At 46.4% G+C, this 12,265-nt stretch overlaps 1 protein-coding gene across 1 annotated transcript; it reads left to right on the top strand.

Moving 5' to 3' along the window:
• Positions 1-2,365: 2,365 nt before the first annotated feature.
• On the top strand, positions 2,366-2,545 carry CTXND1 (cortexin domain containing 1). Its single transcript, XM_075159511.1, has one exon. It carries the CDS (start codon positions 2,366-2,368, stop codon positions 2,543-2,545), a length of 180 nt encoding a protein of 59 aa, XP_075015612.1.
• The last annotated feature ends 9,720 nt before the right edge of the window (positions 2,546-12,265 follow it).

Below are 12,265 nucleotides of genomic sequence, written 5' to 3'. Positions count from 1 at the left end.
TCTTTCCATAACGTGCTTTTCCCTTCCAGTAGGAGAGGGGGCTGCATGACAGCTCAGATGTTTCATAGGAAACATCGTCCAGCCGCAGTCCTGCGGGCAGAGGCAAGCAGAAGGATGCGGCACTTGAACCACAACTCCCATGAGATTGTGTGATGCCATTTTGAAGGGAAAAATCTCCAAGGGATGAATCTCTACTTGAAAGCTCAGATCATTTTCTCAGTAAATGATTCATCTTTTAGAAGAAAGTACATTTGATTGAAAATGCAGTTTTTCATCAACGATCAGTACTGATAGAAATTACCACGTAGTTCTGATATTCTGCAGGAGGTAACTTAGTGTGAAATAACACCACACAGTACAATAGCCAGAGTGTCAGGAGGGAAAAATCAAATCCATCCTTGTAGGACCTTCACAAGAGTACTTGAGGAAGGACTGGGCTACATCAGTAGTTTTGATAATTTTTTTTTTTTCTCTTCTGCTCCACAAAAAAAAAAAAGTATCCACACTTAATACTCAGCCTTGCTGACAAAGTCTTGACTCTTTTTCACCAAATGAAGTTATAAACCATAATATAAGATCTCTTGGCTGGTGAAATAGAGCGGTAATAGAGTTTTTTGGGAATAATAGACCTCTGATTAGGCCAGAAGAGCATTACAAGTCTGACCCCACTCCTCAGTGATTTCTTCATGAGCCCAAACCTGCTGGTCCATCCTAAGGATGTGACTGGTAAATACGTGCGATGTCTGCTCAGTTTCATTCACTTTGTGTCATCAGCTTCTCTTTAATCTCCCTGCTTCAGGGCCGGCTGTCACAGTAATTTCTGTGCTTTCAGGAAATTAAAAAAATCTGCCGTCCTTGTCCTTAAAATAGGTAGAGGGCCCAGCTGATTTGTACTTGCCTTGTAGGATCTAGGAAGTGGTGAGATTGGAAAACAACTTGGAAAGGAGTAAATTATGAGTCTGAGAAGGAACTGTGAACTTTTAAAATAAAAGGTCCTTAGTTCACCCTGAGAAAAATTCTCAGGGCACAAGAGTTGCGCAGTCACAGGGACACCCGCTCACAGCTGGCACAGCACGATGCTGCAAGAACACGATGCTCCCGCCAGATGTGAACCGCTACTGAAATAGCCCTGCCAGCAGCATCAGCTCACTGGAAATGTAACCAGGCAAACTTGGCTGCGTAGATAAAACCTCTACCTGGGATTTCCTCACTGTATTAATGTAGTTATGGAGAGCAACTGGACCATTTGCTACCCAGGTGTCACCCAATTCTCCCTATGGTTCAATATCTTCTCTTTCCCATCTCTCTTTTCCAAATGAAGCAGTGATCAGTTCTCAGATTGATTATTGCATTTGATGTGAATGACTTTTTGTTGTTGTTGTTTGTTTTAAAGAGGCATTCCATATTCCTGCTCTTTTACAGCAGCAACCCTCAACACTTCTACCTCTTATCTTGACCAAAGGTGGATGTCAGGAAAAGTTTCCCCCATCAGTGACTCAATTCCATGAGTCAGGTCAGTTCCTCTCCTTCAGCATCATCAGGCAAAGCAATTTTGTGTTAGCGGCTAATGAACTATCCAGAGGCAAACTTGCAGAGGCAGAAGGGAGTCAATCTCTGCTGAAGCCGTTTTGGTTATGGATTCAGATGATGAGGTCAGAAGAAACCTTCAGCTATGCAGACTTCTGTGTCGAATAAGATAATCCTTGTACTAATTACATAATCACCTGTACCTGTCTGGGTGATAAAACATCCACTTAAAGATGATATTGCTCCTAAAAATCTTCTATTGCCTGCAGAATCTATGAGTACCAGAGATTAAACATTATGGAAAATAAGTACGCATAATTTTCACTTTGCTTTGTGCCAGTGAGAGACAGGGAATGTTTGGACAGAGAGGAAAATTGGGATAGAAACAGTCTGCTCTGCCATTTGTCTGCTCTTTCACACTAGCAGAGGAGAGGAAATATTTTTATGATTGGGAAATGCTAAGACAAGAACAGTGTCTGTACCTCTTTTAAGAGATGATATTTCAAATGAATAGTGTTCATTCACCACTGCTTCTCTTTTCTTTGTTAACATCTCTTTTTATTGTCTAATATTTTAGCAAGGAGCATTAATGGGCTAAATTAAAGTGGGGATGAGGTTTCTCCTGTTCACAGCTCTCACAGTTACCCGAGCTGTGACATTTTCAGCAGGTTTATTTCCCTACAAGAATATATCACAGAGATTTTCTGTTTCCAGTTCTACCCCCGAGTTTCCCCATACTCAGGAGCAGCAATCACTTGTGTCTGACACTGTGTTTGTTTTGCAGGGGGTTGATGATGTTAGGAGTAAATATAAACCCAGATGAAGAGCGGCATAAGCAATGGAGGGACCAACCCCAGAGCCTGTGTACGTTGATGTGGACAAGGGACTGACGTTAGCATGCTTCGTCTTCCTCTGCCTCTTCTTGATTGTGATGATTATTCGCTGTGCAAAAGTCATCATGGACCCTTACAGTGCCATCCCTACGTCTACATGGGAGGAGCAGCATCTAGATGACTGAAAGGACTTCACTAGCCAGAGCCATAAAATGCTCTGGAGGCCTTTTCCCACCGGGAAGGCTAACATACAAACAGCCATTTTCAGATATGCAGGGCAACGGTAATATCTCCAAGAGCACATGATGTAAATGATTCTTCCTCAACAGATCAGGATATCAGCAAGCCATTCTGGCAGCACAGTTTAACACTATGCAGCAACCCTTATTTTACTGAAAACAGTTATCATTGTAACTCAAGTAGCACAAGACTCTCCAGACTTTTCCTAATATAACTCTTGGTCTAGCACAGTTTGCCCTCCCCTCAATATCTCCCACAAATCCAGGGTAACCATCAGAATTTGGAAAAACATTTTGTCCTTCCTGGAAATAGATTGCTTCAAATATCTTCCTCAGTCATTATATTTCTGTTTCAAAAAAGGTCCAGATTTTATAATTTTGTATCCCAGAGCATCCCTAAGTAGAAGCGCTAAAGCACTCTGGTTAAGTAGGGTTGTATGAGCAGATTTATTCTTGACTCACTTGGTTCTGCATACACACTCCTACCACACTGCAGTCTTACTTCCAGTAAGGAAGTAAGGATACAGAAGCACTCAGACTATGGTTCCCAAGAGGGTCATGGACTACTGTTGACCCCGTAGCACCACCTCGTTCTATCCTACTCATGCAAACACTAGGCATTGGGTCATCTGCCACGGGTCTGTGGATCAACCAGATGTGTCAGACCACTTACAATGAGCTTGGTAGGCGCCAAGATGTCCATGGAGCAGAGCTTGGACACTGCTGGTTTCAACTACATAGAACTTGCTGTGTTTTTCAAAGAGTCATTCCACATGCAACTTCATCCATCTTTTGTTTCAGGTGCACTTCAGTGGGATGACACACAAATAGAATGACAAAGACAATAAGCAGGGAGACATTGCTCTTAGCTTGGTCACTCCGACAGACTCCTCAGCATAACAGCTACAGTAACATACAATAATATGCATTCTACCTCGGAGAAATTTAGCACCTTTAAAAGAAGAATTTTTCCACAAATTTTTAAGGTGAATAGATGTACATTTCCTTCTCTCAATTCATTAAGACAGTCATTATGCAAGAAGGCATAAGTGAACAGGGAAGCTTTAGAAATTTATTATTTACCATTTGAAGAGTGGAGATTGAGGGATTCTGGTGTCCTCTATCCCCCAAATTCTAAGCTTTGCTCAGAGCTGCCTTTTTTACTCACATGTTTGGCTTAAGGGATTATAAGGAGTTGCTGAAACAGTATGGAGTAGGTACTGGAACCACAACAAGCATCATGAGCAGACAAGACTTGAAAGCACAAATCTGCAAGAAGAGCGTTTCGCTATTTCTCCTCTTCCTTACCATCCTACCTGACCTCTCGGTTCTTGCCATAAGGCGATGCACAGCGGGTGAGAAAGGTGGAGCCAAAGGTTGGGACAAGGAATCAGGATGTGGACTTCGTAGGTTACTATTCTCAGCTCTGACAGATTTGTTTGACGATTACACAAGTCACTTCTTTATGTGCCTCAGTCTACTCCTCGGTGGAATGGGTACAACAATATTAACCTGTCTCACATTGTTTTGTCTGTCTCATAATACCAGAAAGCACTTGGAGAGCCTTAGATAGGGATACAGAAATAAAGTATTGATTTACATTTCTTCCTTGTGAAACTAATGGGGAAGATCTGAATCTCCGTATACAGCGAGGGAGGTCCTCCCCAGGCAGAGGACTTGTCCAGACCTCCATTTACTCTCTCATTAAAATTGTAGTATTTTGAGTCATGCCAAATGGCACCTGCCTTTGTTACATATTCCACTGATTTCTGAGGACAGTCTGGAGGTAAGGTGCTCAGCACTGCGATTACAGAGTTCCCAAAATAGCAGGCTATGAGGCACATGGAGATTTTTGCATGGATCTTTTGCACCGCACAATTTTTGCTAATCTCTGTTGTAGGAGATGCCATTCAGGAGGCAGAAGATTTGAGGATTGGCTTTAATCCTGCTATTCTCTATCAAGAGACCTCCCCTGCTTCAGTTACCCACTGCAGATTGCTCATCAGGCTGTTATTTAGTCTCAGTTTCTGCTGGCCAGTTAACCACCAGTAACAGGACTTTTTCAAGTGTGAATGTTAATGTTCACCATACTTTGAGCAAACGCATTGGTCTCTCTTTCTCATGAGTGTGTCTATCTGTACTTAGGAATGGATGCCCTAGCTTGAAGGAGATTGCTTCTGTTCCCTGGGGTAAAGTTTAGAACCCATTTTTTGTCAGCATATCTCATATCCCACCGTGATACTAGTGGGGCCACTTACACAATAAACCAAAAACCAAAATAAATCTATTTCCAGGCTAGAGACACTTTCCGTTTGCCGGTCACCTGGCTGCATTCACAGAAGATGCAGAGCTTGTCATCACTCCTCCCAATGCCGATACTCCACTCAGTGTTTATCTGCGTGTTTATCTCTGGCTTTGCCATGCGTCACTGATAAGCCCCTGCTCAGCTAAGGACTTACGCACGTGCTTAAGTTTAAGCCTGCGAGCAGGCTGCCCGACTACGCAGAGACCAGGGTCAGTCACGCGCTGTGTCCTTGGCAGGGCAGGGACAGCAACGCACAGCCCGTGCAGGAGCAAAGCCTGTGTGGGAGCAAAGGGTTACGAACGCTGGGGAAGCAAGTTAACAAGTTTGCTTTGCAAGAATGTTTGCCACTTCTTTTTTCTCTGTTTGTCCAGCTGTACAAACCATTTTATGGATTTTCCTGAAGATCCTAAAGGAAAAATCCTTATCAGTAGCTCTATTTTCTAATAAAAAGGTACTTCTTCTTGGCATAGCCTGTCAAGTCCATCCTTCTGTTGACAAAAAAGGTCTCCATAAGCATCTACATATTCATGTCCAACCTTTTCACGTGACTGTGTAAAAGTCAATGCGACTGTTTTTATATAGATAGTGTTATTCATTAGAATGAAGGCGTTCTAATTTCTGCCTTCCCCCGCTGCTTACAAACACACCACCTCACCACTCTGACCAAAAGCAATACTAAACATCATGCCGAAAGCAGAAATTTTATCCTCCTTGCATTCAGAGCTGGGACTCGCCCACCCGAGGCGCGTCATTGCAGCTCCCACCCGACACCGACCCCGCGGGCCCTGTCGGCAAAGCTGCGCTCGCGGCCAGTGGAAGGTCTGTTTTAGCAGGGGCTGCATCGCTGGGCTTGGTAGTAATTTCAGCTGCATGCAACAAGTGCCTCTGCTAGTTTTGGTTCTTTTTTAACCATTATGCCATACTACCAGCAACTGCACTCAGAGGAAATAATTCAAACTTGTTGCAAATGTATTTATCTAACGCAATAAACAGCTTCAACACGGAAAGTCGTCTTCTTGTCTCTGTTGTGGTTCGCTTCTAGTTGCCAGGATCTCTTAAAAAACCACCCACAACACAACAACATGATTTTCAAGAAAGATATACGTTCCTGACAACCCTCCTTGGAGGGTGGGATGAGAGTAGTGCTCCCTGCGTAGCAACACTGCTGCAAACTCTCAGGAGCTCAGGACAGAGCTGATGGAGCTCCAAGTGCTCCTGTGGCTCTCCTGGGATGTCAGCCCCTCCAAAGTGGCTATTTCAGGTTATTCGCCTGGTCGGGAAGAGCCCTGAGCTGAGCAGAGCTTCAGTTCAGTGGGGGACTGCAGCATGCTGTATTTCAGCAATTCGTTACCAGTAACAAATTGCATACTGAAAGAAATAGGGCCGCTGAGACCCGAGTCCCTCTCGCTAGCAACTGAAAATGAAGAGCGTGGAGCATCTGTGGAGTCTCTTTGAAGAAGCCACAGTGTATGGGATACGCTGAGTAAAAAGCACCCAGGGAACTCCTCCTCTTGAAGGAGATGAGGAGACTAATTGCTAATTCTTTCATCTTGTGAGAGGACTCTGGTGCCTGAAAGCTGGGCACTCTATATCTGCTTGTCCCTGCGGTGAGTCCTCTGGCAGAAGGTCTTTGTGCCTGCAAGCCAGTTTGCCACAAAGACAAAACCCCACTGATCGATTGTTAACAATGTCCTAGTCAGAAGCAGAGGCTGGAGTCTTCACGGTTTTTCAGAGCAGCTGCTATGGCTAATACATGAGCAGACCTGAACTGAAGGCAGCAGGGGCTGAATTTGGGCAGACACCCTGGAGAACCGTGAGCATAAAGGTTTTTCTGAAAGAAACAGGGACCGATGCTAGCCAGGGAACCGCACAAGCATTGCTGCTGCAGCCTGTGCCATCCAAAGATGTCCCCAGCTCGCTATGTCATTACAGGTCTCAGTGGGTAACTTCAACCCACGTTACTAGAGCTCAGAAGTCAAGTCAACATAAGACTTAGATGGGGAAAACGCTACGCTCAGACTCCAGCAATCTCCATGGCACACAGGGGGAGGGTGGTGAGGACAGCAGACCTCGGGTGTTTAACTGCTTCACTTTAGAAGCCGGTGCCCATGCTCCAGAAAACAGAGTGAGCATATGAGAGATGAAGGCAGTGACTTTTCAAGACAGCCCCAAATTAGACTTCCATGGAGCCAGACTGATGCTGCGCTCCCTGCAGTTTTGATGCAGTCCCCCATTAGTGCTTAGTGATAACTGAGCCTACAAAGCCTCAAGCTTTCCCACCCGGAGAGACCCAAGGACAGCAGTGACACCATGACCTGCACATGGACTGGGCATTACTGCTGGGCAAGGAGCCAGCCAAAGGAGCAGCCACCCCTGCAGTTTTGCATCTTTGAGTCAACATGGCAATGCATGCAGTGACACCCATGCACCAGCTCCCCTGCTTTGTGGCCAGCTCAGTCCTGGCCCATGGTGGTGCTGGATCTGCAAGGCTTTGGCTGAGCTGCCCATGGTGTGAAAATCCTGCTAAACGCAGGCTGGAGAATTTAAATTCATCTCCTCCCCTTCCTTACCCTCTCTGTCTCTGGCCTTGTCAACCCAGATTTGCCAGGCTTCAAACCACTTGTCTTAGCTGTCTCGTGATTTTACATAAATCCCCCATTTTAACCATGTCTTAATGCTGCAATGGGAATTCTTGATTTCAGTCAACATTCTTTTGCATTTGCACTTTTTTTTTTTTTTTTAAAACTGTTTTCATTAAAAATGGTTGATACCCTTTGACCACTACTGCTTCTTGCTAACCAGGAGGAAAACACTAGAATTGCTTTGGAAACATGTACATTTCTAAAGCAATACACAGTTTAAGATTCCTGGTTGCATTTATTCTCAGGGTTCAATTCAATCCACAATGGCGTTAGGAAATGTTGAATGATACACTTCTTGGTTACAAAGCTCCATGTTTTGTACCGGGACTTGGCCAGGCAGCTTCTGAAGGGAAATCGGAAATCAATCAAAAATGTATTAAAATTGCATTAAGTGTGCTGAAGCCATAAGGAAAGCGAAGTTTTTCGAAGCGTATTTTATATTTAAGACTAATTGGATGTCTCAAGCAGCAGCCGTATTGCCTCTGCAGAACAAACGAAGTGCCTGAGGGGCAAGCGGGCAGCAGAGCTGGGCACCCCACCAGCCCCCGAGGCAAACCCCAGAGCCACCCCGGGAGCAGGTCCTGGGACACGGCAGCTCCAGGGCATCCATCGCTCTGCAGGGCGGCGGAGCTGCCGGCTGCAGGTCCTGAGCCCTGAAGCACATCTGCCCTGGATCCAGCACACAGCGAGGAGGGGGACAAGAAACCCTCCCTGTGCTTGCAGCTCCCAACCAAGTCCCTTAATATCCATTGACAAAGGCGTCGATCCTACAAGCTGACCCAACGGGTGCTCAGCTGCCGCCAGGAACTTCTGCTCCTGCACCATTTCCCTGATACATTAACTGTGTCTACCCCAGCTCTGTTACAGCTGCCCGTTGGACAGTATGGAGCAAACGGAGTAAAAATTAAAACGCACGGGTCTGTAATTAAAACTTCATGGAAAACCAAACACACGTGCAACAGAGAAAGTGTTGAGGTGAAGATGTTCTTGGGAATGAGGGGACACGAGGAGGAACAGCTCACAGCAGATTTGTATGGGGCACCGTGATGCCAGTACTTCAGCATGTCCCTCACGTACTTCCAAAGCCTTCAATCAATTTTAAAATTCCAGAAATGATCTCTTTCTTTCTCACTAAGCAGCAACTGTGTGGGCATCCTGATCAGAAGCAGGATGAGCCTGAGAAATGGCCTCCTGCCTTACTGCTTAAAGCCAAAGCCAACGTGAATATCACCTACCAGCTCTGTCCCGCTTAAGAAAGTCACTACCTTGACCCCGAATAGCTACTGAAAGAGCGTTTTACTTTGAGTTATTACTGCCTGGTTAATGGAGGAATCATGAATATTGCTGACCTGAACATTTTCATCAAAACTGATTTTTTTTCCATGATATCGCATCCATTTCTAATTAGAATCTCTGCAGAAAACTATTTTTGGTAAAGAATGCCAGCATTTCACACAGAAAATCCATTGTTTCCTTTAAATTCTGAAATATGCTTTAGGGTTTTATTCCGTGCTTTTCTTTTGACACTTAATTATACCAACAGTGCTATTATAAATTAAAGCCAGCTTTTTCATTACACACCAACCAGACGATGCTTTGATCTATAAGAAAATGCATCTCAAACAGTATCAAACAGAGGCTGCCCTTAGTTTTCTTACCAGCAAAATAACAAAACCGGATGACATATTATCAGGCAGTATGATTCATTGCATCTACGACCACCCCGTGATAAGGCAGTACAACACAGAAGCACCTCCTGCATCCCTCCAAGACCTTTCATCCAACATCTCAGCGCTACTCACACCCAGGATCGCTGCGCTCCAGCACGGGTTGCTCTGGGAACTGCTGACCTCCGCTGAGCGTGAAACACCCGGCCAGCAAGAAGGATGCTCCGGGCAAGCATAAAAGCCATGGTTTCCATTTAGATGCACATTTCCCTTTCCTCTGGTCAGGAAAGCAGGATCTCTCTTCACACATGATGTTGTATGACTGAGCGAGGCCTCCGGGCTGGCTGGCAGAAAGGTTTTATTTTTCCTCCGGGCTTCTGAAGATCCAAGGAGAAATTTCTTCTCCTACACCCAGGTCACAAACCTGCTGCTATGACAAGGCAGAGGAAAAGGAGCTCTGGGTTTGATACTTTTTTCCCCTTTCATTTTTGCTGGAAGCCAGGATGTAAGCAAACTAAGGAAAACAGATTTAAATCACATTAGAATTAACGACCTCTAGAAGCAGAGCACACCATGCTCAAGCTTAATTGCAGCAAAAGCTTCCAGAAGTGGAGGGGAAGGTCTATGTAGAGAGGGCCAAAACAATTGAAATGGTACTTCAAAAATAAACTTTTCTAAGCACCAGGTCTGCATGCTGAACCGAGAGCACCCAAGCTGAAGCACCCTCCTGCTCCAAGAGCCTCATCTTTTCACCCCTGTTCAGCTTCACCCCTACCCTATAGACACCTTCCTCCAAAACCAAGAGCGAGCTCCATGACCTTCAATTTAAAGGCCAGGCAAAGTGGTCACAGCTGCCCCAGTGGAGGTGGAGCGAGTGGGAGGTGCCCAGAGCACCTGGGTGTTTCCCAAAACTTGCATTGGAGGCTGCTGCCTCCCCCATTGCAAAAGCAATGCTATTTTAGGACAGCACTGCACATTGCAGTACAGATAGACCCTTCATTTGCCCCTCGACGCAGGGTACCCTGGCAGGGTGAGGATCACGAGTGCTGGTGGCTCTGGGCTCGTTGTGCTGGGCAAAGGCAGCCTGGCTAAGGGCCCTCCTTCTCCCCAGCACCTACCTGAACAAAGCCCACTACCTTCTCCTGGAGGTGAAAAGAAGGTGGCCTTGGGCATAAAAAAAAGTTTCTCTCCTTTTTTAGCATCTCCTGGCTTTTTGGCCCCCATCCATGCAGCAGGCGACAGATGTCCCTGAGCTCTGTCCCGAGCGAGGCTTTGGACTTTCTCCAGCTCACCTCCGAAACCTGCTCTCAGAGCTGTATCTGAGCTCCTTTCCAGAAAACCTCCACCTTCTGGGAACCTGGGACTTCTCCAGATGTCCCCAGGCTAAAGAAGCTCGGCTCTGTCTCCTGGACGGTCACAGGGGAGACCTTACCACCTCCCACCCACCGCCACCATGGTGCAGAGCTGCTTGGCCAGACACTGGGGGTTGTGGCCCCGGGATGGAAAGCGTGGCCACAGCAGATGCAAAGCTGCTCTCCTCCCTCGGGGCTGGGCTGTGGGTGACAGTCTGGCTCTGCGTCGGGAGCCAGCGTGGGGACATTCACATCTGGGTGCCTCTGTCCTGCCAGGGTTTGGTTTGCAGCAGGGCTGTCAGCACCACTGACCTTCCTGCCTGTCCAAGCAAGGAGCCCAATTTCCGCTTGTCGGCAGCAATTGCAGAGTCAGGTTGGCTCTTTGGGAGAGAAACTCGTTGCCCGTGTACAGGACTCGCCTTTGCCCCGCACAAAGGTAGCAAAGAGCACTATGGATTTAACGGTTTCCAATAAGTATTCCTGCACCCAGAAAGCCTTGATGCTGTGCTCCTTCCTGGCTGCAAAACGTCTCGCATCAAGGTCAAAACCCATGACTAACAACATACTGCCCCGACACCTCCACCAGCTCTTGTCAATAGAGATTTTCTCCAGGCTTTTCAGCAGAGCGTCCTTCCTTTCAGCACACCAAAACCCTTCCGCGGGGCTGTGGCACCGTGGGAAAGCCGCAGTGTGCTGCTACCACAGCTTTAGCATCAAGAAGGCCTGTGCAGGAGGCAGGGAAAGGAGAATGGGATTGCTCATGGCCAGCACGGGGGTGGATGTCCCCTCTGTGAGTGCACCCCTCTCCTCAGATGTTTCCAACACATCAGATACGGCAAGGTGGGACGTGGATGTTGTTTCTGCGGAGAAATTCCTCCACTGGATAAATGCTTTCTGCGTCCTCCTGCTGCTGCCAGGAGTAAAGCCAGGCTGTGCTCAGAGGAACCGCACGCGTTATTTCTAAATCCAAGAGGGAAGGTGTCAACTTGTGGTTGTCCTTTGAGGTCCTTTGAGGTCAAAAGAGAAGCATCCTATAAATTGACAACCAAGTCAGAGTACATTAAATAAATATCTGCCTATTAGTTCAGCTCCGATTTTCCGCAAGAGCCTGAAGGGGAAATAGCTTTTCCTTGATAAACAATGAGCCACTGTTTTCCTGGCCAGGTCATTGCTCCTGGTGATAGTGGAATGTCTTAGGCTAAAAATTTAAATTGATTTGGGGATGATCCTCCAAGTATCATTTTTTAAAGGGACTGTTACTATTGCACGCTGGAAGACAGCCCGTTTCAGTGAACATGCCCCATTAGCAGTGATTTATCTGCACTGCCACATTTTTTCATTAATCTTCATTTTAAATTCATTTTTCTTTCCTGCGTGGCCGAGAGTTTCACATTCCCAATCAGCACCGGGTGCTCCGCAGGATGACACCAAATACCCACATGGCCCACACCAGCAAAACTACCCGGCAGACCTCGGGAGGAGCAACGGGGCAGCCACGGGACAGCAGCAGCCTTCGCTCATCCTGCTGTCGCTGCACGAAGCCGGCAGCCTCTTCACTTTGAGGACCAAGCAAATATTTAACAAGTTCCCCTTGCACTATACCAGAGTTCATTATCCGGTCTCCTGAGCTCCTTCAGTCAGTAATATCCTCTAATTGATGTGATTTGGCACTTGGCCATAGAGTTAAATTGATTTGTAGA

Source organism: Calonectris borealis, chromosome 11, assembly GCF_964195595.1.
Source record: "Calonectris borealis chromosome 11, bCalBor7.hap1.2, whole genome shotgun sequence".
NCBI lineage: Eukaryota > Metazoa > Chordata > Aves > Procellariiformes > Procellariidae > Calonectris > Calonectris borealis.
Note: the sequence above shows the minus strand (reverse complement) of the source record. Positions and strands in the feature narration are given on the sequence as shown.

Bases quoted from the DNA above. Each gene is read 5' to 3' on its own strand.
- CTXND1 (XM_075159511.1), top strand. From the start codon at position 2,366: ATGGAGGGACCAACCCCAGAGCCTGTGTACGTTGATGTGGACAAGGGA.